This window comes from Nelumbo lutea, chromosome 1 (genome assembly GCF_056320005.1).
Source record: "Nelumbo lutea isolate HS-2025 chromosome 1, American lotus-T2T, whole genome shotgun sequence".
Lineage (NCBI taxonomy): Eukaryota > Viridiplantae > Streptophyta > Magnoliopsida > Proteales > Nelumbonaceae > Nelumbo > Nelumbo lutea.
This window is the reverse complement of record NC_142684.1, coordinates 206737158-206762814: the sequence shown is the minus strand read 5'-3', so window position 1 is coordinate 206762814 and position 25657 is coordinate 206737158. Positions and strand designations below refer to the sequence as shown.

The 25657-nt window shown below is 40.4% G+C and overlaps 1 protein-coding gene, 1 long non-coding RNA gene and 1 pseudogene across 4 annotated transcripts in view; 2 read left to right on the top strand and 1 right to left on the bottom strand.

Moving 5' to 3' along the window:
• LOC148880596 (tRNA/rRNA methyltransferase (SpoU) family protein) overlaps positions 1–25657 on the top strand; it is a 127021-nt gene that overhangs the window by 17477 nt on the left and 83887 nt on the right. For all 3 annotated transcript variants that reach the window (XM_088962550.1, XM_088962549.1, XM_088962551.1), the window contains exons 10-17: positions 14130–14422; positions 14543–14656; positions 19052–19305; positions 19771–20019; positions 20136–20291; positions 23251–23388; positions 23506–23748; positions 25377–25504. In XM_088962550.1, coding sequence (XP_088818676.1) covers positions 14130–14422; positions 14543–14656; positions 19052–19305; positions 19771–20019; positions 20136–20291; positions 23251–23388; positions 23506–23748; positions 25377–25504 — 1575 coding nt within the window. The remainder of the gene's footprint in view (positions 1–14129; positions 14423–14542; positions 14657–19051; positions 19306–19770; positions 20020–20135; positions 20292–23250; positions 23389–23505; positions 23749–25376; positions 25505–25657) is intronic.
• LOC148880598 (mitochondrial uncoupling protein 5 pseudogene) lies at positions 1669–2439 on the top strand (annotated as a pseudogene).
• LOC148880597 (uncharacterized) overlaps positions 18167–25657 on the bottom strand; it is a 37925-nt gene continuing 30434 nt past the window's right edge. The window contains exon 3 of the long non-coding RNA XR_016104608.1: positions 18167–18302. This is a non-coding gene — a long non-coding RNA (uncharacterized LOC148880597). The remainder of the gene's footprint in view (positions 18303–25657) is intronic.

Below are 25657 nucleotides of genomic sequence, written 5' to 3'. Positions count from 1 at the left end.
TGTACCCTATATTCATATATGCATACGTGTGTTATTTTATATTATATTAGATAATAAATATTAGGACACATCTTTTGTGTCTTTGTGTATTTGTAGGTAAGGCTGCATTCATCTGACCCTCCCTAGACCCTGCATTGGTGGGAGCCTCGTGAACATGGCTGCCCTTTTTTTATCATACATATATTATGAAACAGATAATATATTTTATATACAATATTTTATCATATAAAGTATAATATATATGTATGATATATTTCATATAATATAAAATATTATATATGTATTTAAGACAATATATTCATATGCTTGGAAGCTTATATTTACTTGGGGCGGGGTAGCCAAGGTTAACCTACTAAAGAGGGGTGCATGGCAATTAACGTTGTAATATATAAATTCATAGAAAGTAATAAGTTGTTGTCTCCAATAAAAAGGGTATAGGCCTGGAAGCCCGGCCTGGTCCATGATCACCCTAGTTGGGGCTCAAGTGTTTTCAAACTTGAAAGGTACACTTCAGTCATGCTTAGGCACATTGGCTTGCATCTTGCACCCCGACCTAGGCTCGAGCCGTTTTTGGATATGCTTTTTTTTCTAGATTCTTATATATTTTACATTTCTATAATTGTTTATCATTTCTAAATTACCTTTTATTGCTCTTTGTATACTAGTAGTGGCCTATTATTAATAAGGCATGGGACCAATGCCTCTTCTTGGGTTGTTGAGTGTCTTGCCTGATAACTTGGTTGTATGGTTTAGTTCCCTTCTAGCTTTTTAAATGTACTTTATCCCATTATCTTGCTCGTTAATAAATTTTATTTGTTGGCGTTTGACAATATAAAAACCAAAAGCTAGAACCAGAACAGTAATGGATGACAGAGATTGATGTGGAGTCCTTGGATGTTACCCTCTTGTAGTGTGACTGGGCTTTGACATTGTAGAGGTCAGTATCCTTAAAAGAGGGCTTCTTGAAGGCCTTATTTTTTGCTGAAATGGGGTGTGGTGACTTGCTGTTGTTCATGGGTTACCTTGACCTTTTGATTTCAATTGGGAGCGGATTATGGTTGGGTCCTCTATGGTTGGAGAGATTGCAATAGGGCTCCCAATTATGAGAGCTATGGTGGATAATTCAGATTGAACATGGTCTAATCCTTTTTTAGATGCAGAAGCAGAAGGTTACTTGTTGGTTAACAAAGGCTGTTTCTTGTGATAAAAGGTGGCAATATGGTTGGGGAGGTGAATCTTGTTTCATACTTGCTCAAAATCCAATCCAAGAGGAATTATTATAAGGGCAAATTTCTTAAACTGCCCCCAAGGTTCAGGAAATTGACTAACTACACCCCTACTGTTTTAGTATTGTCTTAAAGCACCCCTACTATTTCTGACAATTTTCGCCATCGTTAAATCATAAAGGAGACATACGAAAAGTCGTTTGTACCCTTACATTAAGAAAGGGTGCCAAATAGTAAATTACTATTTGACCTTATATTTAACACAACAGGCGTAGAGATGTTCCCAAGTAGAGAAGAACATATGCCACTGTTGGAGTGAAGAATATCGTCACTTGCAACGATAACCGCTACAACATCCGTCTAGCGGTGCGACAGTGAGTCATTACTGTCGTCTCTCCAAATTAGAATTTAGAAATCCTACCGTCAATATTTCCAGCCTTGAATGGTCTTTTCACACGGCCCTATCTTTGTTGGGATTCGGATTGTTCAAATAAAAAGGCGTTGCTGCCCTCTTCTTTGGCGTTTTGGCTACTATCTTGCGACAAACACTATACTACAACATGCGTATGGATCTCTACAATGTCATGAAGCAAAAATGGTCTGACCCTAATTCGGGCAAATATGCCCTTCGTGCACAAGATAGTGGCAGGCTTGATAACCAGCGGAATTGGTGCGGCCGTCAGCAACCCAGTCGATGTTGCCATGGTTCGAATGTAGGCCGATGGCCACCTTCCCCTGTCCAACGATGCAACTACAAGAGCGTAGTTGATGCCATCACGATAATGTCAAAATAGGAGGGACTCACAAGTTTATGGCGCGGATCGTCTCTCACAGTGAACCACACAATGATCGTGACTGCATTGCAACTGGAATCATACAATTAGATCAAGGAGTTGATCTTGGGGTACTGTTTGATGAGGGATGGGCTTGGGACCCACGTGACAACGAGTTTTGCAGCGGGGTTTGTGGCTGCAGTGGCGTTGAACTCGGTGGATGTGGTCAAGACGAGGGTGATGAACATGAAGGTGGAGGTAGGGGTGCCAATGCCTTACTCCGACGCGTTAGATTGCGCATTGAAGATAGTGAGGGCGGAGGGGCCGATGGTGCTGTATGCTCGTACAAGATCATCCCTAGAATATCATGGCAGGGGCCGCTCACGATGGTGTTGTTTGTGACCCTAGAACAGGTTTGAAAGATTCTCAAGGATTTCTAAATTCTAATTTGGAGAGACGACGACAATGATTGATGAATGATCTATTCACACGACTTCTTGATGTGCACGCTGAGGTTCGTCTTTATCTACACCAGACCCTGTGTTATTGCTGATGACTACCAATGATAGAACCAGCATAACAGGTGTTGGTCTTCATCTCTTTGTGCGTAAGTGAAAAGGGAATTTTCGACCATTAAAGGGTACTTTGGGTATAATATAACATTAAATCAAACACGTGAAGTACGTGTAAACGGTTTGTGATGGAGAGTTAACGGGAAGGGAGTTGTGCGATAATTGTTCAAAACAGTGGGGGTATAGTAAGTCAATTTCCTAAACCTTAGGGGTAGTTTAAGAAGTTTTCCCTTGTTATAACTTGTAAGGTGGCTATTAGAAAGGTGAGGGAGGTTTTGGAGTTGATGGGGGATAACGGGGATTGGTGATTAAAAGGCACGCCTAGTATGTGCCTTGCCTAAGCCCCCGACATAGATGTGTAAAATGGGTCAGACCACTTGTAGGTTGGAACAACTTGCTAGCAATAGTTCCAGGCTGTGCCAGGCACAACATGACCCTTGGGGCCAGGCTGGGATGATTGTTTTTGGCCCATGGCTGTGCCAGGCACAACATGACCCTTGGGGCCAACTTGCTAGCAATCCACGGCTCGTGTGGGCTCGTCTTGGCCCATCTTAGCCAGTGATAGCCCAACATGACCTTGCATGTTTGTAGAGAAGATGGGCAGAATGGCCCATAGGCCGTTTATCCTTCTTTATCTTTTTATGTTCTTTGCTGTAATGGGCTTTAATCTGGGCCCTTATTTTTTCTTATGTTATGTTTTTAATTTTATGCCCAACCAGGAGCCTCTCTGTAAATTACTAAAGTTTAACTTAATGAAATGGGATTAGGGGTGTAAGAGGAGATTATGTTCGAAAATCTCTCTCTGAACCCTAGTTGTCGCTACCTTCTTCTTCCTCTTCTCTCTTCTTGAAACCTGATTTCTGCTACTTTCTATTGATTCTCTGCAACATTTTAAACAATCCTTTCATTTCAAAAGGCTGTTTTTCTTCTTGGTATCAAAGAAGGCTCGTCTTCTTCTCTTTTCACCTCTTTTTTCCCATACACAATGTGTATGGAGAACTGAATCGGATGAATAGTTAAAGAAACCTGTTTTAGCCCAGTTGTTAGTGGTTTTTGGAGAGAAGGGGACAGGTTTTGTCATCCTCCTGACAGATTCAAGTGCGTTGCCCGAAACCGTAATTTTCTGGAGAAATCTGATTGGTAGGGTAGGAGTTGACCTGAGTTGAAGGATGGAGATAGGGGAGAGAGACTTGCTGACAGTGATAGTGTTATCCCAAAAGCTAAGAAGTCATGGGATTCAAATATTTCTCATGTAGTGCTTGTAAATAAAGTGTTCAGTTGTAAACCAGTCCTCTAAATCTGATGTAAACTTGGGAAAAATTAGAGAAAAAAGAGGAAGAAAAGAAGAGAACAACAATACAAGAGAAGGAAGATGGAGAAAAGAGGAGGAAGAAGAAGAAGAGTTCGAATGTCTCTTCCCTCCCTTCTCTAATCCTTTTACTAAACTTCAATCTTAACATAATTACAAGAAATAACAGGCCCATTAAGATGGGCCCATTAGCTAACAAGTAAATAAAACATACTACAAGAAAAGATACTAGGACCCATTCAGCCCAGTTTCTTTACACTTCCCCTCAAGCTGAGCATTATTGTCAATCATGGCCAGCTTGCTTATATAGTGTGTCAGCTTCCCTCTCGGAACTCCCTTGGTCAAAATATCAACTAGTTGCTCTTCTGAGGTGATGAATGGCAAACAAACTTCTCATGAGGAAACTCTTTTCCGTATAAAATGTCTATCAATCTCAATGTGCTTAGTTCTATCATGTTGAATAGGATTATGTGCAATATTGATGGCTGCTTGGTTGTCACAGTAGAGCATCATTGGCTTCTCATAGTCAACTCCTAATTCTTCTAAAAGGGATCGTAGCCACAGTAATTTTAACACACCATGTGCCATAGCCCTATATTCGGCTTTAGCAGAGGATTTGGCAACTACAGGTTGTTTCTTACTCCTCCATGAAACAATATTCCCTACCACCAAAGCACAATAACCTTAGGTGGATTTCCTATCATCAATACATCCTACCCAATCAGCATCAGTGTATGCTTCCAGCTTCATGTGTCCATGTTTGGCAAATAGAATACCTTTCCCTGGAGTACCTTTCAAGTAACACAGAACTCTTTCTGTAGCAGCTAAATGAGTATCGCTAGGAGAATGCATAAATTGACTAATAACACTCGCTACATAGGAAATGTCCGGCCGAGTCATGCAAATATATAACAACTTCCCAAGTAGTCTCTGAAACACTCCCTTATCAGATAAAAATTCACCATCTGTAGTAGAAAGCTTGTGATTAGGATCAATAAGAGTGGAGGCTGGTTTAACACCAAGTTTGCCAGTCTCAGCAAGGAGGTCAAGGACATATTTGCGTTGAGAAATGAAGATACCATCTTTAGATCTAGCAACTTCAATGCCCAAAAAATATCGGAGATCTCCTAAATCCTTGATCTCAAATTCAGAGTTAAAAAATCTTTTGAGTTTACTGACCTCTTGAGCGTCATTACCCGTGACCACAATATCATCAACATAGACTATCAAAAAGGTCACCAGAGAGCCACTTCTTTTCAAGAATAAGGTATGATCCGTTTGAGTTTGTGTGTAACCAAATGAGACAAGAGCAGCCCTGAACCTCTCAAACCAAGCCCGAGGAGACTGTTTGAGATTGTGAAGAGATTTTTGCAGTTTACACATGTTCCCCTACATTTCCTTTCCATACACCCCTGGAGGCAAAGACATATAGACCTCTTCATGTAGATCGCCATTCAAGAAGGCATTTTTAACATCAAACTGGTGGAGAGGCCAATCAAAAGTAGCAGCCAGAGATAACAAAACCCGGACTGAGGTCATCTTAGCCATAGGAGCAAATGTCTCAAGATAGTCAATACCATACATCTGAGTGTAGCCTTTAGCAACCAACATGGCCTTAAACCTCTCAACAGAGCCATCAGAGTGATATTTAATGGCAAATACCCATTTACAACCCACTGGTTCCTTCCCTTCAGGCAAGTCAACAATATCCTAGGTATGATTCTTATGCAATGCATCCAGTTCAGCCATCTTAGCATCCCTCCATTCAGGTTTAGATAAGGCTTCTGGTACAGACCTGGGTATCACATGGGAAGAAACAGAAGCAAGAAAAGAGTAGTAGGTAGAAGATAGAAGGCTGTAAGATAGGTGTTTGGAGATACAATGTGCTGTACACTTCCACTTGCCCTTGCGGAGAGCAAAAGGAAGATCAAGGTCTAGGAAGGATGTAGTTGCGTCAGAGGAAGGCTGGCCTATTACCTTAGTAATGATGGGAGGAGCAAGAGGCTCTTCTGTAGGAGGGGAAACAACTTGCCCATGTTTGAATCTGTGCTTTTGGTACCACCTTTGAAGAATATGATGAGGAGGAATTACAGGAGGATGAGGTGGAGGAGGAATAGGAATATTAGAGGTAGGCCTAGTGGGAGAAGTGGACACCTCATGAGATGACTCAAAAGGAACAGGAAGAGGAACTGTTGGAGACATAGCAAAGGGTTCCTCATATTTCTCCCCCTAGGAGGAATACCAAAGAAAGGAGTAGACTCAGCAAATGCGACATCCCGAGATACAAAATGAGTGCTATTAACTGGATCAAAACAACAATATCCGTTCTGTGTGAGGGCATATCCCAGAAAAACACATTTACGAGCCTTAGGTTCAAATTTGTGCCTTTGATGGCTGTGAAGATGCACATAGCAAGTGCACCCAAAAACACGGAGAGGAAGAGAGAAGAGATCCTCATCCAAAAAGAGAAGGCTAAAGGGGGTTTTGAAGCCAAGAACTCGGGAAGGCATACAATTAATCAAAAAGGTAGCAGTAAGGACAACATCTCCCCAAAATTTTATAGGAACATGGGATGCAAAAAGGAGGGATTTGGCAACTTTAACCACATGTCATTCTTCATTTCCACCACTCTATTCTGTTGTGGAGTGTAGGAACAAGAACTTTGATGAATAACCCCAAAAGTTTCAAGATAGGTTGAGAGGATTTTCTCAAAATACTCTTTAGCATTATCAGAACAGAATATTTTGATCCGGGTGTTAAATTGGGTAAGAATGAGTTCATGAAATTTTTGCACAATAGCTAGTACTTCATCCCTGGATTTCATGAGATAAATCCAAGTGTAACGAGAGTAATCATCAATAAAAAGGATAAAGTACCTGTAACCCCCCATAGTAGGCAAATGATATGGCCCCCACACATCAGAGTGAATAATATGAAAAGGAGAAATAGATCTTTTATTGCTTACTGAATAAGATTGTCTACAGTGCTTTGCCAGTTCACACGACTCACAATGAAGACTTGATAAAGACACTCCCTTAAACACATTTGAAAATAAATGACTTAAAGCAGAAAAAGACAAATGACTAAACCGAAAGTGACATAACATGATTTTGTCAATAGACTCATACAAGACTGACTCCAAGGCAACTCCATGAGGTGGTCCAAGAGCACTATCAAGTGTGTTCAGCAAGTATATTCCGTTTGCCTCATGGCCACTCCTAATCATCCTTTGAGACTGTAGGTCCTAAAAAACACAATGAGTGAGAAAGAAGGTTAGGCTACAGTTCATGGATTTAGTTAGGCTACTAATGGATAAAAGACTTGTATTGAGTTTAGGGACATGAAGGACAAAGGATAAATAAAGGGTGTCAAAGGTTTTTATATCTATTAGACAGTTTTGTATGCCCTTAGCTTCAATCAAGATGATGTACTTTATGAGTTTATTGTAAATGAATAAAAGTGCATATTTGATTCATGTTCCCTTGGTATGTTTCTGTGTAATACCCTTAAACTGGACACTTAATGAGACTCGTGTTAGTTTACAATGTTCACAGCCAGTGGGTCTGTCTGGAGAGACCTATCCTGACAAGGCTGACACTGTGGTGCCACCAAGTCGGTTGGGGTGGCTTGTCTCAGCTGCCGGGGTGAGACCCTAGGCACTTACAGTGTAGGATTAATTGAATATTTGAACTGGACCAGATTTCCAGTATTGCCCTGGACCTTGGAGATTGATGGGCAAAATTGGAAAGTTACACCCGACCCCTAGACTCGATTATGATACTGCATTAGGTTTCGGATTGGGCTATCTTTGATATACCAATCAGTGAGATCCTTAGTGGGGGTCAAAACCTGGGTATGTTGGGACAGTCTGAGAATTCATCTGAGTGGGTGATCATAGTGATAGGATCAGCCCCTTTGTCGGACAAAGGTAATGATCAGGGATGCACTCTCACTGATGGAAACCAAGACTGTCGGCAGTCGATTTCAATCGTTGAGATTTGTTTTGCAAAATATATTTTATATGAGATATAAAAGTATATATATTATGGTTTCAAATTGATTTGCAAAAGGTTTTAATTCCCGGGATCCATGTAAGCAGAGAGTGCAACACTGTTTCTTGCAGCCGAGGGAGAGGTCATCTCTTGTTGGGCAGTGTATGATCATTATGGGCTGAGAGGTTAAGTGTAAGACCATTGAGGATAATACCTGATGGGCTAATCTTGCATCTGCCCACCGTCCCTGGGTGTTACAAGGTGGCTTGGCCCAGGGACCACTTAGGGTAAGTGTTGGGCCCATAGAGCCCATAAGATGGGTTTCAGGGGGTGTACTGTCCATAACAGTGTATTCCGCTAGACCTTGTAACAAAGGCTGGGCTGAACCCATGTGGCTGATGTGTAGATCAATGTTTGGGTCCCACGCCATACAAGGAAGCCCAACTGGGCAACAGTTTGGAAGACTAAGTGAGTACATTTCCTTAATTGGGCCTTAAACCCATTTTGAACTGGGCTGATTTGATCAGTCAATTAAAAGGGGCGAATTCTGAGGTGGATCAGCTCATAGGATTGGGCCTAGACCCTATCCACTTAGAGAGTCCAAGATCTAAATAAGATTTAGATCTGGAAGCCTCTTAATTAGATTAGGAGATGGCTGATCTAATCTGCAGATAAGATAAGGGTTATCCCTTATCACTTAAAGGGACTTCTAATCCAAATATAATTTGGAGCAGCAGCTCCTAATAGGATTAGGGGCTGATCCCTTTAAATCTATAAAAGGAGGAGGGGGCGACAACCTTTAGATATGCAACCCAAAAACTCTTGTCTTCAGAGCTGAAATCACAAGAAGAGAGAATTCTGCACCCTGCAAAATCTCTCTTGCTATCTCCTTCCTACTGCCGCCATTATCTCCAGTTCAATCTCCAGTTCTTGGGAGAAATCAAGATCTGATATTGATATCAATCTTTTGGGAAAAGATTGATTGGAGTTGTACTCACAAGCCATCCAGTTGATTCTTGCGAAGGGTCAAGTTCTTTTGAAGAACATTGTTGATTCTGCTTCATCCTATACTGCGCCATCTTCAATGGGAGTAGTCTTTGGATCATTCCTTGGGCGTGAACACCTCCATTAGGAGATATTGTTTCTCCGTATTAGGTACATCCTCCCTCCTACTCCTTTTGGTTCAGATCTGGTTTGGTTAATGGTTCAAGATTGATCATTGAAAAATATGTTTTTCTAAAATAGGGAATTTGATTCCCTGCAAAGATGGGAGAAATTTTTGAAATTCGCCCAGTCCATTCCGCAAGATTTGGGCGTCCATGTGATGGATATCCTATCCCTTCAATATCCCCTTTGCCAGAAATGGGAGCAAGGAACCCATCAACAAGGGATGTTTTCTCTTTACCAGAGAGAAGGTGGTATGAACAGAAAATGTTAGATTATTTGATCCAAGGGATTCTATGATTATTTGAAACTGAAGCATGGTTTGCAAAAGCACGAATACCTGAGTGAGCAAATGCTGATGATGATGATGTGTTGCCTGAAGAGTGAGATGTAGAAACAGTAGCCTCTAAGTGACTTAACAGCCTACCATACTTTTCAAAGTTCGCCTTCATTGCTGCCAACTATTCAATGGCGACTTCTCTTCACTCTCCTTACTTCCTCCTTCCGGTACTGTGGCAACATTAATTGTCTTTGGCTTTCCTGTCTGATTGCCCTTCTTAAAATTGTTGTTATTCTTAAACCGGTTAAGAAGAAGAAGATCAGGATGAAGCTTCCAACAAGTGTCCTTCATATGCCTCGGTTTCTTGCAATATTCACATACCTGCTCCTTCTCAGTTGGACCCTTTGGCTTTATTCCTGCATATGCAAAGTGTTCTGTAGGTGGACTCTATAATCGAACTTGCCGCCTACTCTCCTCACTGCTCACCATAGCATATGCCTGGGCAAGAGTAACATCATCTTTGGCTAGAATATTCTGCCTAATGGTGTCAAACTTAGGGTTGAGTCCAGTAAGAAATTCAAACACCATGTTTCTTTCCACCAACTTCCTAAACATTTCTGAATCATTCTTAGTCTCCCATGCAACTGTCTCCATAACATCAATTTCCTGCCATAAGTATTTCAGTATAGAATAGTAGATTGCCACACTCTTCTCCCCCTGTCTTAGATTCTTCACATCACTTTTCAGCTTGTAAACTCTAGTCACATTCAACTTCTGTGAATAAGTTTTAGTAACACTGTCCCAGATCTCCTTGGCAGATGACATCTAGAGATAGTGCTGACTTATATGAGGCTGCATAGAGTTGACTAACCATCCTATGACAGTATAGTTCTCCTGCATCCATTTCTCATATTCAGGGTCTGTCTCTTCGGGTTTCACTTTACTGCTTGTGAGGTACCCTAATTTTCCTCTACCATAGACATAAAATCCTTATAGACTGTGCCCAAGCAAGATAATTTGTCCCATCTAGCTTGATTGTGGTCACACCAGTCAAAACGGAATCTACCGAGCCAAGCCTAGAAACTGACACCTGCTTGAACTCACTTCTCTATTGCTCCATTAATCAAACGAAAATAAAAAACCAGAAATTTGGTCCTTATAAACTTACTTGAAGTTAAACCAATACCTAGATGCTTAAAAACTAGGGTTTCACTGCGTCCGGCTGTTGGGGAGAAAGAGAGAAGATGCAGCCGCTCCTACCAGAGCTTTCCAATCTCTTCCAAACCTGAACCACCCTCTTTTAGAAGTTAAAAGACACCTCCCAAGCACAGAGCGCCACACCCAAAGCTTCACTTTTACTTGTAACTTCGAAAATCTCTAATCGGCTAGGGTTTTGGGTAGAAACAATACAGCACCACTTCGTGGCAATATCTGACCAGATTTACACTCTCCAAACCCTCTACCAACTAGGCCAAAGATCCTCTAGACTACAAAGAACCAATCTCCCCATACACTCTTAATCGAAGGGTGTATGGGAAAAGAGAAAGAAGAAAAGAAGGAAGAAAGAAACTTGCTCTGATACCAAGTTGTAAATCAGTCCTCTAAATCTGATGTAAACTTGGGAAAAATTAGAGAAAAAATTGGAAGAAAAGAAGAGAACAACAGTACAAGAGAAGGAAGATGGAGAAAAGAGGAGGAAGAAGAAGAAGAGTTCGGATGTCTCTTCCCTCCCTTCTCTAATCCTTTTACTAAACTTCAATCTTAACATAATTACAAGTATACCCTTAAGTGGGCGGCTAGCTAGGCAGTAACATAAAGAGAACTGGCAAAAGAAATAACGGGCCCATTAGCTAACAAATAAATAAAACATACTACAAGAAAAGATACTAGGGTCCATTCAGCCAAGTCTCTTCACATGTTCTTGTGGTTGAAGGATGGTTTAGTAGGGGCAGGGCCTACGAATAGATACAAGAGGGTTTTTAAGATAAGAGGGAGGAAGCCAAAGGTGCTGAAGTCTGAGTGAAGCTATGAGGAGGCTTATGTTTCTATTGAAGCCAATCTCAAGTCTGGGACTCTCATTTTGGAAGGGGAAAGGACGGGGGAGGGTTTGAATCTTGAGTTTGAAGTTCAGGAGTTGTCCTTTGGAGATGAGGGGTTGAGGAAGTAGGCAAGGGTCTTGGGCTATTTTTTTGGGGAGGAGAGGAGTTTGCTAGAGAAGCCTTTAAGGAGTTTGGGAAAAGGAGGGAAGAGAGGTCTAAGAAGGTAATAGTAGGTTAAGGAGGAGAAATTTGGAACGGGGATGATACAGGACAGGAGGGACTCAGGAGTTGTCCTTTGGAGATGAGGGGTTGAGGAAGTAGGCAAGGGTCTTGGGCTATTTTTTTGGGGAGGAGAGGAGTTTGCTAGAGAAGCCTTTAAGGAGTTTGGGAAAAGGAGGGAAGAGAGGTCTAAGAAGGTAATAGTAGGTTAAGGAGGAGAAATTTGGAACGGGGATGATACAGGACAGGAGGGACTCTTTGAAGAGGAGGATTAGGGTGATCTTTTGGGGGTCTCTATGCTTCTTCTTCTGTTAAGTCTTGTCTTTGGTTCTGAATTGAGTTGAGTGTTTGCTTCATGGTGTGGTCACTCTAAGCTTTATGTTGTCAGGTTTTGGAGTATTTGGTCTTGTTGTTAGCTTGGTGGTCTTCGGTTTGAGTCTGTTTTCTCTCAAGTGATTTCTTATCTTCCTCTTCCTCTGCTCTTATATTCATCTTGTGCAATCCTCTTTTCTCATACACTTCTTTAATCATAAAAGATACTAGCTTTTGGAATAGGGGATGGTTATCTTTTTTTTACACTAATTTAGCTACTATTATCTTTCTGGGCCACTAAGTGGTTTTCTGCTTGCACTTTTTTCCACTCAATTGCTAGAGCATGTATATAATGATGGAGGAAACAGAGAAGTAGTTGATGATAGGGATGGGAGATCCATCATTTGGATGGCCAAACCCTGCAGGAAGGTTGGGCAAAATTTCAAAAATTTCTTTACTCCCTTCTGGGAATCCTATTCCCAATTTAGAAAATTGCATTTTCAAGGTTCGTTCTTGTAACCAAACCGGACCAAATCTGAAACCAAGATTAGGGAGGGATATACCTAATACGGAATCCACGCAAAAAGCTCCTCCCAACGTAGGTGTTCACGCCCTAAGAGTTTACCAAATCCTCCCTCCACTGAAGATGACATAGCTTAGGATGAGGCAGGATTAGCAGGTAGTTCTTCACCAAGAACTTGTGATTGTTCAGCAAGAATCGAATGGGGTAGTGAGCACAACTTTAAAATTGTTTCTTCCAGCAAGAAACAATATCAAGATAAAATCTTGATCAGATCCAAGAACTGGAGATCGAACATGGTAGGGCAGCAAGAGCAGGAAGAAAAAGAACTAAAGGCAAGATCAGTCTAATTGAGTTGTCTTCTCTCTGTGTTGTGTTTGGTGTCTTTTTCACGTCCGCCCTGCTCTCTATTTATAACCTTAAAGAGACAACCTCCTAATCTGATTAGGAGGTTCCTGATCCAAATCTTTATTTGGATCTAGACTCTTTAAGTGATAAGGATAATCCCTTATCTTATATGCAGTTCAAAATCAGCTTATTCCTAATCAAATTAGGAGTTTCCTAATCCAAACCTAGATCTGCCCCTATTTAATTAGTCCAATTAACCCAGTTTGAAATGGGCTTTTAGGCCCATTTAAGCTTTCAGGCTCACTTCCTTTTAATGCTTGCTAGTTTGGCTCTCTTTGTATGGCGTGGGACCCTAACGTTTACACTAAATGGTCATTTGGTCTGTTAGCTCAGCCTCTGTTACAAGGCCTGGTCGAATTCACTACTGAATACAGTGAACCCCTGAGTCCATCACCATGGGCTCTTAATGGGCCCAACATTTACACTAAATGGTCATTTGGTCCAGCCATCTTATGAAGGCCCAAGGACTGCGGGCATATGCAAGATTATCCCATTAGGTCTAACCCTCAATGGTCTTACACTTAACCTCTCAGCCCTTAATGATCAAACACTGCCCGACAAGAGAGGGCCTCTCCCTCGGCTGCAAGGTACAGTGCTGCACTCTCCACTTACATGGATCCCGGGAATTAAAACCTTTTGCAAACATTTTGAAACCATAATATATATATGTATATCTCTATATAAATATATTTTGCAAAAACAAATTTCAACGGTTGAAATCAGCTGTCGACAATTTAGATTTCCATCAGAGAGAGTGCATCCCCAATTGTTCACTTTGTCCGACAAAGGGGCTGATCCTGTCACTATGATCACCCACTCAGATGAATTCTCGGACTGTCCCAACATAGCTAGGTTTTGACCCCCCCTAAGGATCCCACTGGTTGGCACATCAAAGACAGCCCAATCCGACACCTAGTGCAGTATCATAATCGACTCAAGGGGTCAGGTGTAACATTCCAGTTTTGCCCATCTATCTCAAAGGTTCAGGGCAATATTGGAATTTTGGTCCGGTTCAAGGTTTCAAGAAAACCCACATTGCATGTTGCTCAAGTCTCACCTTGGCAGTACACCAGTGTCAGTCTTTGCAGGATAAATCTCCCTAGATCTATCCAACGGCTATGAAGGTTCTAAACTAACACGAGTCTCATATATGCCCAGTTTAAGGGTATTACACAGAAACACACCATAATAACATGAATCAAATATGTACTTTATTCATTTACAATAAATGTCATAATGTACATCATGCTGATTGGAGCTAAGGGCATACACTGTCTAATAGTTGACACAGGGGAGTTGTTTTGTTTTGTTACAGGGAATTGGTTGCATTTCTGTTCAATCTAGCATCTGTTGCTAAAGTGGAGTCCTTTGGGAGGGCTGGATTAATGGCTCTTTCTGTTTGCATTGCTTCAGCTGCTTGCAGAGCTGAGGCACCTTGTGAAAGGGAAGCACAGTTGTGTGAAAATGATTCCTTTAATACAGCGCAAGTGGATTCAGATTCTTCTGAAGAATGTGTGCTCAGCAATTGCAAGGCAGACTTATTAGATGCTCTGAGGCTTATTATTGAAGACAGCAAACAACATTTTAATCCTATTTATCGTCTTCGAGGTCTCTGATATATGATCTGGTTAGATTTTGTTTTCTTTTTAATTGAACTGTTGTATTGCAGTAGTTTATTGCTTAGAGTAAAATTGACTTGAGAATTCTGGTATTTGTGATGGTGCTCAGTTTGTGAGAAAGTACTAGAGGTTGCTTGTTCCATGATATGTCCCTCTGATGTGCTTCTTGAGATACTCATGCATTTTTTATCTTCACTGCCACGAGAGTTCACGGATTTTGGTGGTAAGTGAGAACTGGGCAATTCAATCTAGGTTTATGTTTTTGACTTTCCATGAATTCCATTTTCTCTTCATTCTTCCTTTTTTTTTCTTTAACTTTGTAATTCATACTATCTATTCAGTGAATTTGCATGTTTCTAAGATCCTATTGCAGCTTATGTGGTTGGATGTGTATCTGGACTTTGCTTGTTGTAACTTTTCTCTTTGATTAGTAACAATCAAAGATTTATTGACTATTGTGTAAAGAATGATATGCAAGTAAAATTGTGCAATACACCCCTCAGTTTGGATTCGAGCGGTGGGCATCCCGGTTCACTCATGCTGTTTGCTCATATTTAGGGAGATTGAAAATTGATGTGGAAATTTCTTGAAATTTGATGGTAGGAGCAGAACTTGGGATGTGGTGGACGTGGTGAAATTACCGGTGGAGGTCTGGGTTTAGCCAACCATACATTTAATGACGTATAGATGGGAGTGAAGGCTTTGTTTAAAAAAAGGAAAATTGAAGCAAGACTGCATCACCGTACATGTGTACATAGATTGCAATGGTGGGAAGAATAATAGTAGTTGGTCCAAGCTGATGAAGCTGAGGTGCTTGAGGAAAATTCCAATGAAGAAGAGGAGTTCAGGGAGGCAATAGCATCAAGGGAAAAAGATCCAGGTTTTGTGGTTTGATCAGAGAAGGTGAGATTCATGATGGATTTCTACCAATATGTTTTTAGGGCAAGATTTTAGTGAAGATCAGTTTTAGGAAGAGATATAGAGGAGGCAATCAAGGGAGGTAAATCAAATGGGGAAGTTTCAAGAAGAGTTACAGAAGGATGAGTGTGGTGAGATTCTTGAGAAATTAGTGATTGGGGAGGAAGGAAAGAATGACATGGCAGAATAATTCTTGGGGCTGTGCCTGTACAAGGTGGGGTTGAGTTGGATGGAGTAATAGAGATTGAAAAGGGGGAGAGGAAAGGATAAATAATGGGTTGCCAAAAGGAACATTTGCACAATTTAACGAAAGGAAAAAGAAGCATAAAATGTGACTGAATGGTGAGGGGAAAAAGAATCAGTAATACTGCTAGAACCTGAAATTGATGAAGAACAGGAGGTCCATATGATATTGGACAATACCCATACATTAAACAGGTCAATCAATTTGGATGTTATAGTGGCTAAAGAAGTTGAGGTTAGCAAAACTTTGTGTGGGTGTGGGTGTGGGTGGGGGATTTGCTAACAAGGCATTCAAAGGGTTAGAAGAAAGAAACTTCGAAATAAAATGGACAAGGTTGAAGGGAGACATTATCTCATTTACTATTCTCCTGTCCTTTTGTGCTTAGAATTTGGGAGTTTTTTTGTTCTCATTTTGATTGCAGGTGTGTCCCATCCCAAGATGTGGAGGGTCTCTCCAACCCTAACTTCTTGAGGCAACCAAAGAAAAGGGGGAAAATGCTTTGGAAAGGCAGCAATTTACTGGGTAGTGTGGGAAGAGAGGAATAGAAGAATCTTCTTGGGAAAGAGCTGGAATCTAGAAGAGTTAATAGACAGTATAAAAATAAAGATTGCATTGTTGGTAAAGACTTTGGATATTTTCAAAATATTCTCAGCAACTGAGTTTTTCAGGGCATGGACTGAAGTAGCACATTCATCAAGAGCAAAGGACAAAATCAAGATGGATTGGAAATGCCCAAAAGGCAACAAAGTAAAATTGAAATTTGATGGGAGCTCTCTTGGTAACCTGCGTGTGTTTGGAATTGGAGGGATTATTATAAACTTAGAGATGAGGATATTGACTATCTTCTCAGGACCAGTTGGGTTTGGAAATTCCTTGAAGGCTGAACTGTTGGCTTTATTGCAAGGTCTCAGGTTAGCTAAGCAGTTGGGATTTAGGATGATTGAGGTGGAAGGAGACTCATAAGTAGTCATTAACCTAGACTAAATCCAATAGGCACATATTCCTTGTTCCCTTCAATATGTACCAAGGGAAGTGGAAACAATTGCAAAAGAAATAGTGGTCAAATTAGATCTGCAAATGGTTTAGCTAGCTCTCTAGCTAAACAAGGGGCTATGAGGCAATGACTGTTTTGGGCATCCATGTGATTTGGATTGGCAAAGTGGGTCAACACTTTGATTAAAAATCTGTACTAATCATTTCTTCATTCCAAATTTTAATAAAATCATTTTTCTACTGATAAAAAAAGGTTGAAAGGACTTGTTTTGGTCAGTTGGTTGTAGGCTTGGCTGAGAAAAGAAAGAAAGTGCATCTAAAGGTGTAGGAAGAGGTGCCTTGATAATGGTGTATCACAAGGGGGATCTTTGAGTTCATAGGAGTAAATGCAGGGTGAGGCTGAGAAGTTTCAAACAGAGTTACTGTTAAGGAAAAGTTTCAAACAAAAAGTGCTAAGGTTATGTGCAAAGCTTATTCAAAAAGGGCAAAGGTTATGTGGAGATGTGTAAGGGCTGCAGTTTGTTGGACTGTTTGGGAGGAGAGAAATTCACAGATTTTTCTAGACAAAGAAAGAAGCTTGGAAGTAATATTGGAGATTATTCACATAAGGGTGACACATTGGTTAAAAACTTTGGAGCTGTTTGCTGAGTTCTCAGTTGATGTGATGCTAAGGAATTGGAAGGAAATTGCAGATTCAACTTCAAGTAAGAAAGTGTCAAGTTCTTGTTGGACCCTTCCACCAAGCGGGTTTATCAAACTGAACTTTGATGGTAGTAGTTTGGGCAATCCAGGGCCCTATGGAATAGGGGGAGTGATAAGAGATGAAAAAGGGAATATGTTAGCTATGTATTCTGGCCCAATTGGGGTGGGAGACTCCTTAAGGGCTGAGATAGTAGGAGCTCTGTGAAGGAGTACAAAGGGTCAAAGACATGCATTTCAAGAAATTGATCATAGAAGGTGATTCTGAAATTGTAGTGAACTGGTTAAAACAGGACAGCTCCAAGCTTTGGAACTACAACGATGAAAAGATGAAATTTAAGTGGCTGAGTAAGGACATGGAAGTTAGATGTACATGGAAATTTAAGTGGCTGAATAGACTGAGCAGTTTCAAGGAGATGATGGTTCTTTCGTTCAGCCACCCCATTTTGTTGAGGAGTGGATGCACATGAAGTTTGATGAATGATGCCATGCTGTTCTAAATACTGTTGAAAGGAAGTAAGAAAGTATTCACGACCGTTATCTGAACAAGGAACTTTGATTGGAACACCAAATTGTATACGTATTTCAGCATGGAATTTAAAAAAAATGGAAAATAATTCACTCATTTCTTTCATTAAATAAATCCATGTCATCCTTGAACAATCATCAATAAAAGTGACAAAATACTTGTAACCATTATAAGACTATTTTAGTCGGGCCCCAAACATCTGAATGAACCAAAGCAAAAGGACTCAACATACGACTTTCAACTCTAGGACTGAAGGGAACACGACGATGTTTCCCATACTAACACGACTCACATTGTAAAGGCAACAAATGACTCAAAGACGGAACCAATATCTTGAGTGCCTTGAGAGATGGATGTCCTAGTCGACAATGCCATTGTAGAGGAGTGAGTGAAGTCTGAAGTGCAAATGACGATCCACCACCGTCAAGGTAATACAATCCACCAGCCTCATGCCCCCCCACCAATCTTCTTCCCCGTCTTGAGATCCTGAAAAACACAAAAGGAAGGGAAAAATGTAATAGAGCAATTAAGAATCTTGGTTAATTTACTAACATACATAAGATTGAATGGAAACTTAGAGACATATAGAACAGATGATAAAGAAAGAGAAGCCGTGTCAACATTACCAACACCACAGATGGGAGAAGAGGAACCGCTGGCAAGGGTAACAGCTTGAGATGTGGAAGTTTCATAGAGGGAAGAGAACACACCTGGAGTCCCGGTCATGTGATTTTCTATTCGGAAAACTACAAGGGGCTATTCGGAAACAATTTTATTGTCCCTTGGATACCAAAGCCCTTAGCTTCTTTGATATGAGGGCACAAAGAACATTAGCCAAGAGAGCTGTTAAGCATCTAACCAATTATGACCTGTTTGTTACCTTAAGTCTTTACTTCCTTTATGCCCATAGAAAATAACAATCTGAGGCTTTGGAGGAGGGTAGTGTCTCAGTGATGATGGTCACTCTGAACCGCCAGTACTAGATGTTTCTTTATTTAGTGACTTGTATGTACATTTTGAATCATCATCGTCATCCATGCCTTATCCCAACTATGTACATTTTGAATGACAATACAAATTTTGTGTTTAAGCTTTGTCTCACTCCTATTTTCATTTGGTTTATTTACTCATTCTTAACAATGACATATAATTGAACATGAATTATTTTGCCTTCACGTAAATATATGATTTCCATTCATGTGTTTTAATTTTTCTGTTGATATTCTGGAGTCCAGGTTCCTTTAGAGGAAAAGTACAAAAATGGTTTTCTGGGTGCAATAAGAAGGATAATGGTTCAAGTACCTTCAGTGCCAAAGTGCAGGTTTTGAAGAGTCTTCACGACTTCCCTAAAAGATTCATAAATCATTATTATTCCCATGATACTTACGATGATGAAGATTTGAAAGCATGGGCATTGGAGGCACAAAGATGGACAAGGTTGCTTTTTCTAGTATTCACAGAGGAACAACATTTCGAACCTATATTCATGGTTTGTTTTCTTAGCTTGAAAAATTGTTTATAATGCTTTGTATTGCATCCTTTTCCTTGCATTTAAATGAAAACTTTGTTAATAATTAGAAGGGGAGTACTGTAGTCTAAATCCTTCAAGAAGGGGGGGGGGTAAGAAAACAGAGAGCCTCAAAATGCTCCACATCCATTTTTGGATCGTTAATATACCAAGGATATTGTACAGTGGCAAAAGAAAGTACAAGGTGGAGCATTAAAACGAGGCCAGGTGCTATCACCTGCTCATCTAATTCAATAATACAAATTAGTGATTCTACAAAGTATGAATATATGTAAAAAGAAAGGACCAAAGTCAATTTACATTTTATTGTATACTGCACTTCACACTCTATATGCAACACATAGCAAAAGATTGAACTTCTTATGGTATCATCTTGGTGTGTCATTTAGTATGAAGGTGGTTTTAACCTTTTCTTTTTTTTTGCAGTTTCTTCAGAACTGTGGCATTAATATATGCAATCAAAAAGATAATTTGGAATGGATTCCTGTGAAGTTTCTCATCCTTGCCTTTAGCTTAGTTCAAGAGTTACAGATGGTACAGGATAAGTACACTGATTTTACAATGAAAGTTCGAAGTCACATGGCAGTTGACATGCCCAAAAGCTATGATGAATTAAGTACAGAAGAAACTTTCATTGTTTCTGAAAAAGTTAGAACACCTTTTCTTTTTATATTGGTATGGAGCTCTGAGCATATTACAGTCTTATAAGACTTCCCTACCATATTTATTGCTTCTTAAATTAATTCATTTTGCTATTGGAATGAAAGGATTTGTATCTGCCTGGCATGCAGGAGGATTTTGTGTCATTTGCCAAATCAGCTTGTTCCATATTCTGGTCAAGTCCTATAATTGAGGATTTTCTTTTACCTTGTTCTGTCAGAGGCAAGCTTGGAGGACCTAGTCAACGACGCTTGGCTGCTTCTACAACAATGACTGTGTTGCAAGCTGTATGTCTTCTTCCTTCTTTGTTCCTAGTTTAGTAACCTGGATTTTTTCAGTGACAGATTCGTTTTTTTAGTATTTCTTCGCATACCAATGCTGCAATATACACTCATCTTGTGGATTTTTTTTCAGTGACATGGATTTATTTATTTATTTTTTATTATTTATAACTTGAAGAAAAAAACTTTAATTCATAGGATTTATTCTATATTGGTATTTGACATATTTGGGGGTCCATCCCCAAAGATCTTCATGGAAACATGTGAGTTCTGGAGCTTATTTTGGAGCTTATTTTCTTCTTGTGTGACTATTGATGAGTTCTGGTCTCTCTCTCTCTCTCGTCTCTATTTCTGCAAATAACCATTACAATCATCAACAACTCTCAAATTCCTCAGCAAAGGGGTTTATTCTACATCTCTAAAGGTCTAAACCTGATCCAAGTGCATTTTCTTCAATGTTTACATCATGGTCCAAAAATTTCCCATTGTGGTATTTTTTGTCCTTTTGTACGAAACCATTGGTCAATCGCTTTGATCTTGCTAATTATCACTCAAAATTCCATTGTTGAACTCTAGATTCCATAGATTTTCTTTTTAATTTTTTCCTACTTTGGAATTTTCTTCCTGTTGTAGAAGATATAATCCAAACCTAATCGAACTTGTTTATCCCTTGCATCTATCTTGGACGAATCTACATGCAAAAATTCAAACCCTAGACCTAATTTCTTCAATTCAAAACTTTTCACAAGTTTGGAACAAATCTACAGGAATAATTAGGGCTCAAGACCTTTTCTAACCTAGCCAATCCCTATCTTAGTTATAAAATCACCCCTCAATCCATCTTGCCCTCATAGCATCCTTTAGTCATTCAAGTCCTAATTGGTATTAAAGAAGCTGTCCTCTCTGGTATTAAAGAAGCTGACCCTACATCAAGTTGGTATCATATCAGGTGATCTTACACCATTTGGTATCAGAGCAAGCAGTCCTACATCACTGGTAGGGGTGTCAATTGGACTGGATTTGATTCAATCTGGTCCAGTCCAATGTGAGTCCATTACAAATGGATCAGGTCCAATTCAATTGTCCAATGTGAGTCCATTACACAGGTCCAATCCAATCCTGAATACTTTGGACCAGTCCATTCAATGTCTGGACTGTCCAATCTGTTCAAATTTAGATTAATTCTAACAAACGTGGTCCATTGACACCTATACTCTATCTTCTATCAATGGTATTGGCTCAATCCAACCCAATCCAATATAAATTCATTGCGGATGGACCAGGTCGAATCCAATCCAATAAATACTTTGGACCATTAAGTCTGGACTGGTCCAATTCAATATGTCTTGTTGGTCCATTCAATCTGTCCAAATTGATTTTGGTTTGGATGGGGTCCAATCCAAAACTGGTCCATTGACACCCCTAATCACTAGCTACACAGGAGGATTCTTAGGTAGTAATTGGATGCATGTCTGGATCCTATTATTGTGCCTTTCAATTGTGACATCATATCGGAGAGTCTAGGGCTTTGATGTCTAGAGTGAAGAACTAGTTTAGATGGATTTCCAGTCTAACCTGCTAGCTGATAGCTTGTCTAGACCAGGATTAGGAGGATTGTTTCAAACTAGGGCTACACCTGACCAAACTCCTGTTGGTTTTAGCTTATTTATTTATTTATTTTTGAAAGGATAAAGAAGTATATAGTTGCACCTAGTATTTAAAAGACATGTGATGTTTATGCCTTGCGCTTTGCCTTGAGGTAGACCAAAGGAAAACACATTGAGGATCAACTATTAAATGAGGAAAAGTTGCATTTGCCAGTTTGTCAACCTCCATGTCATAATTGATTGAGAATTCAATGCAGCCATGAACTCCTCGGGATATCGAAGTTCAGAGCTTTTTGCTAGAAAATTATTTAAATCGTGGTATTCTTTTTGACCTCATCATTTGCACACAACTTATTACAGAGTTGAGCTCCCCCCTTATGTTATTATTCATTTATCAACAAAAGTTCTTGTACTTGTTGGATTGATTTAAATCTCCTGGCCCTAATGGTTTCGCCATGGCTTTTTACCAATGTTCTAAAAACCAACCCGGAAATGGAACTGCTGTGGCCACCAGTTTCTGGGTTAGTGGTTCAACCGTCCGGGTCGAACAGTTCAGTCAGTTTTATTATATTGGAATATCAGGGCAAATATTCACCACTTGAGACTTACTTCTTTAAACTGAATTTTGATGGAAGTTGCTTGGGTAATCCAGGTCCCTCGAGAATAGGAGGGGTGATAAGAAATGAAAGTGGAATAATGTTGGGACTATACTCAGGTCCGCTTAATCCTGGGGATTCCATAACAGCTGAATGGAATGCAATGTTGTTTGAGGTGCAAAAAGCTTTTGAGATAGGAGCTAGCAAGCTAATAATTGTAAGGTGACTCAAAAGTAGTCATATGTTGGCTGAAACAGCCTGAAAAGGTTCCATGGTACTTCAAAAATGAGATCAAGAAGTTTAGAAGACTGTCAAGGAACATGCAGTTGAATATTTGGTGGGTGCCAAGGTCGGATAACAGCTTGGCAGATCAATTAGCAAAACAAGGGGTCAATAGGGCACATTGTTGAGTTGTAATGGGGTAGCCGAGGCTACCCAAAGTTGTATTTTCCTTAGCTTTTCTCTAATTTAATACAATCTTTTCTATTGCTCATAAAAAAAGTTCTTGTACTTTTCTATTTGTATATTTTCTGTTTTTTGGGTGAATGCTTGAATTCCTTGTGCCTCTTCTTGGATGGACTGCTGAGTGTAATGCCACGTGATTTGACCGTTGCTGGTTCATCAGTTTTGGATGTTGGATATGCCTTAATTTATTTTCTACATCTTTTAATCAGTACATGGTTTCTCAGTCTACAACTGATCCACTTAATGCCTATAACTTCAATGTAATTATTCTTTATTGACGCTTGTTTCTTTTGACAGATAGAGTCCATGCGAACTATTGCATCCATCTCATCTTGGTGTGCTCGTTTCCAAAATGACAGTATTCTTGGTTATGCTTTTACTTTCTTATGGCGTTTGTTTGCAAGAATTATTTCTTGTCCAACATTTGATTCAGAGGTATGCTTTATGGTGGAATTTTTATATGAACTTTCAATGTGCAGAAATTTCTTATTGATTACTCCATGATTCTTCGTTTCTTCCATGTATTGGTTTTCTTGAAATGTCCCAGAGCAGATGGGAGCAGAAATTCGTCTTGCATCATATGAAGCATTGGTTCCTGTTTTGAAAGCACTAAGTTCTGCTTTTCCTTTGTGGGATTTTAATTCAATAATGACCAATGATGAATCTTTGCTGCCTAAATTAGAGGGCAAGCCTTTGCTGGATTCTTGGGTTGCAAATTTTCTTAATAACATCAATGATCTCCTTGCGGTTGGAGTTTTGGCACGAAGTCGAAGGGCAGTTTTGATGAACTGGAAGGTAAGTTGTTCATACAATTCTGAACTTAACTCTTCTCAGTAAAGCCTTATTTCAAATGGTTTCAAATGAATGGGGGTACATGAATCGTCTCCATTTCACTCTATCAGGGGCAATATCCTTAGAGGTGTGTTATTATGCTCACTTCTGTATTATGAAGTTTTGCAATTTCTAAAGATATATGATGAGGGCAGATTTGGCCCTCCACTGACATCATGACACATGGCATATCAGTACAGTTGGACTGCATCCCACCATCACCTAGGCGACAACTTGCCTTAGCCAAAATGGGGTCCAGCTGGCGACTTGCCTCTACCGCCGACCTGGCGACCTACTTTTGCTGCCGACCTGGCGACCTACCTCTATTGCCGACCTGGCGACCTACTTCTGCTGCTGACCTGACAACCTACTTCTGCTGCCGACCTGGCGACCTGCATCTACCGCCGACCTGGCGACTTACTTCTACCGCCAACCTAGCAACCTACTTCTACCGCCAACCTAGCGGCCTACCTCTTCTGCTGACCTGGCAACCTGGCGACTTGCCTCTGTCGCCGACCTGGTGACCTACATCTCTAGAAGCTTGCCAGTTGTCTCCGAACTTTTCGGGATCACGTCGCGTAATTGTAGGCCTTATCCTCATCCCACCCTAATCGGAGGGAAATGGTAAGCCTTATTAACTGGCTGGTTATCCTCCTTCTAAAGTGGAACAGACCCCTATGTTGTGGGCCGAGGATTCCGGGAGCGTTTTGCGAGACCCACAGCAACCCAACTATATAAGGGCATCAACCCCTGAGACCCAGGAAGATGCGCGATTTAGTTCTTGCAGCTTTCTAGCTTTCTCACATTTAGCTATCTTAAAAATCTCTGATTCGCTGACTTAAGCGTTAGAGTGCCCACCCCGGGTAAAGCAACCCGGCCACTCTGACACTGTTTCCTTGCAAGTCGCATCAGATCCACCTCTCCAGCTCGTCACCATTCAGCTAGGCATCGGAGCCACCTCTCTAGCTCGACACCACTCAGTTAGGCATCGGAGCCACATCTCTAGCTCGACACCACTCAGTTAGGCATCAGAGACACTTCTCCAGCTCGTCACTATTCAGCTAGGCATCAGAGCCACCTCTCTAGCTCGTCTCCACTTAGTAAGGCATCAGAGCCACTTCTCCAGCTCGTCACCATTCAACTAGGCATCAGAGCCACTTCTCCAGCTCATCACCATTCAGTTAGGCATCAGAGCTACCTCTCCAGCTTGTCACCATTCAGCTAAGCATTAGAGCACCTCTCCAGCTCATCACCATTCAGCTAAGCGTCCAAGCCACCTTTTAGGTAGGAACCATTAAGTTAGGCATCCAAGCTACATTCCAGGTAGGGATTATTCAGCCAGGCATCCGAGTGGCACTGTCTATCATAATTACTGGCATATCTGATGTCACAGTTATTGCTTTACATTTTTCTTTTTTCTTGCTATTATCTACATTACCAGTCTTGCAGCTATTTTTTTTTTTGTTGATTGGTAACATTCAAGTCTTTATTAAGCATTAAATTAAAGATGGTGTGCAACTTATGAGTATTAATAAGCCCATGATATAATTGGTGTTAAAAGATGACTTTTAACTTTAATGTTGTTGTTTCAGTGGCACTGTCTTGACTCTTTATTGTCAATCCCATACCATGCCATCAAGAATGGGGTTCATCTGTGCAATAATGCTACTTTTTTCTCAGATGCAGCTCTTAGATGCATTTTTTCTGATATTATTGAGAGGTAAGGAACCATATACTTTCAACTATTGTCACCATTGTATCTATTAGCATGCCACATTAATTGGATGCGGCTCATCTAGGTAGTTATTTCTTCATCAAATATTTGTAATGATTAGTTGAGAATTGAGAAGCTCCATCTTGTAATGTTTTCCAA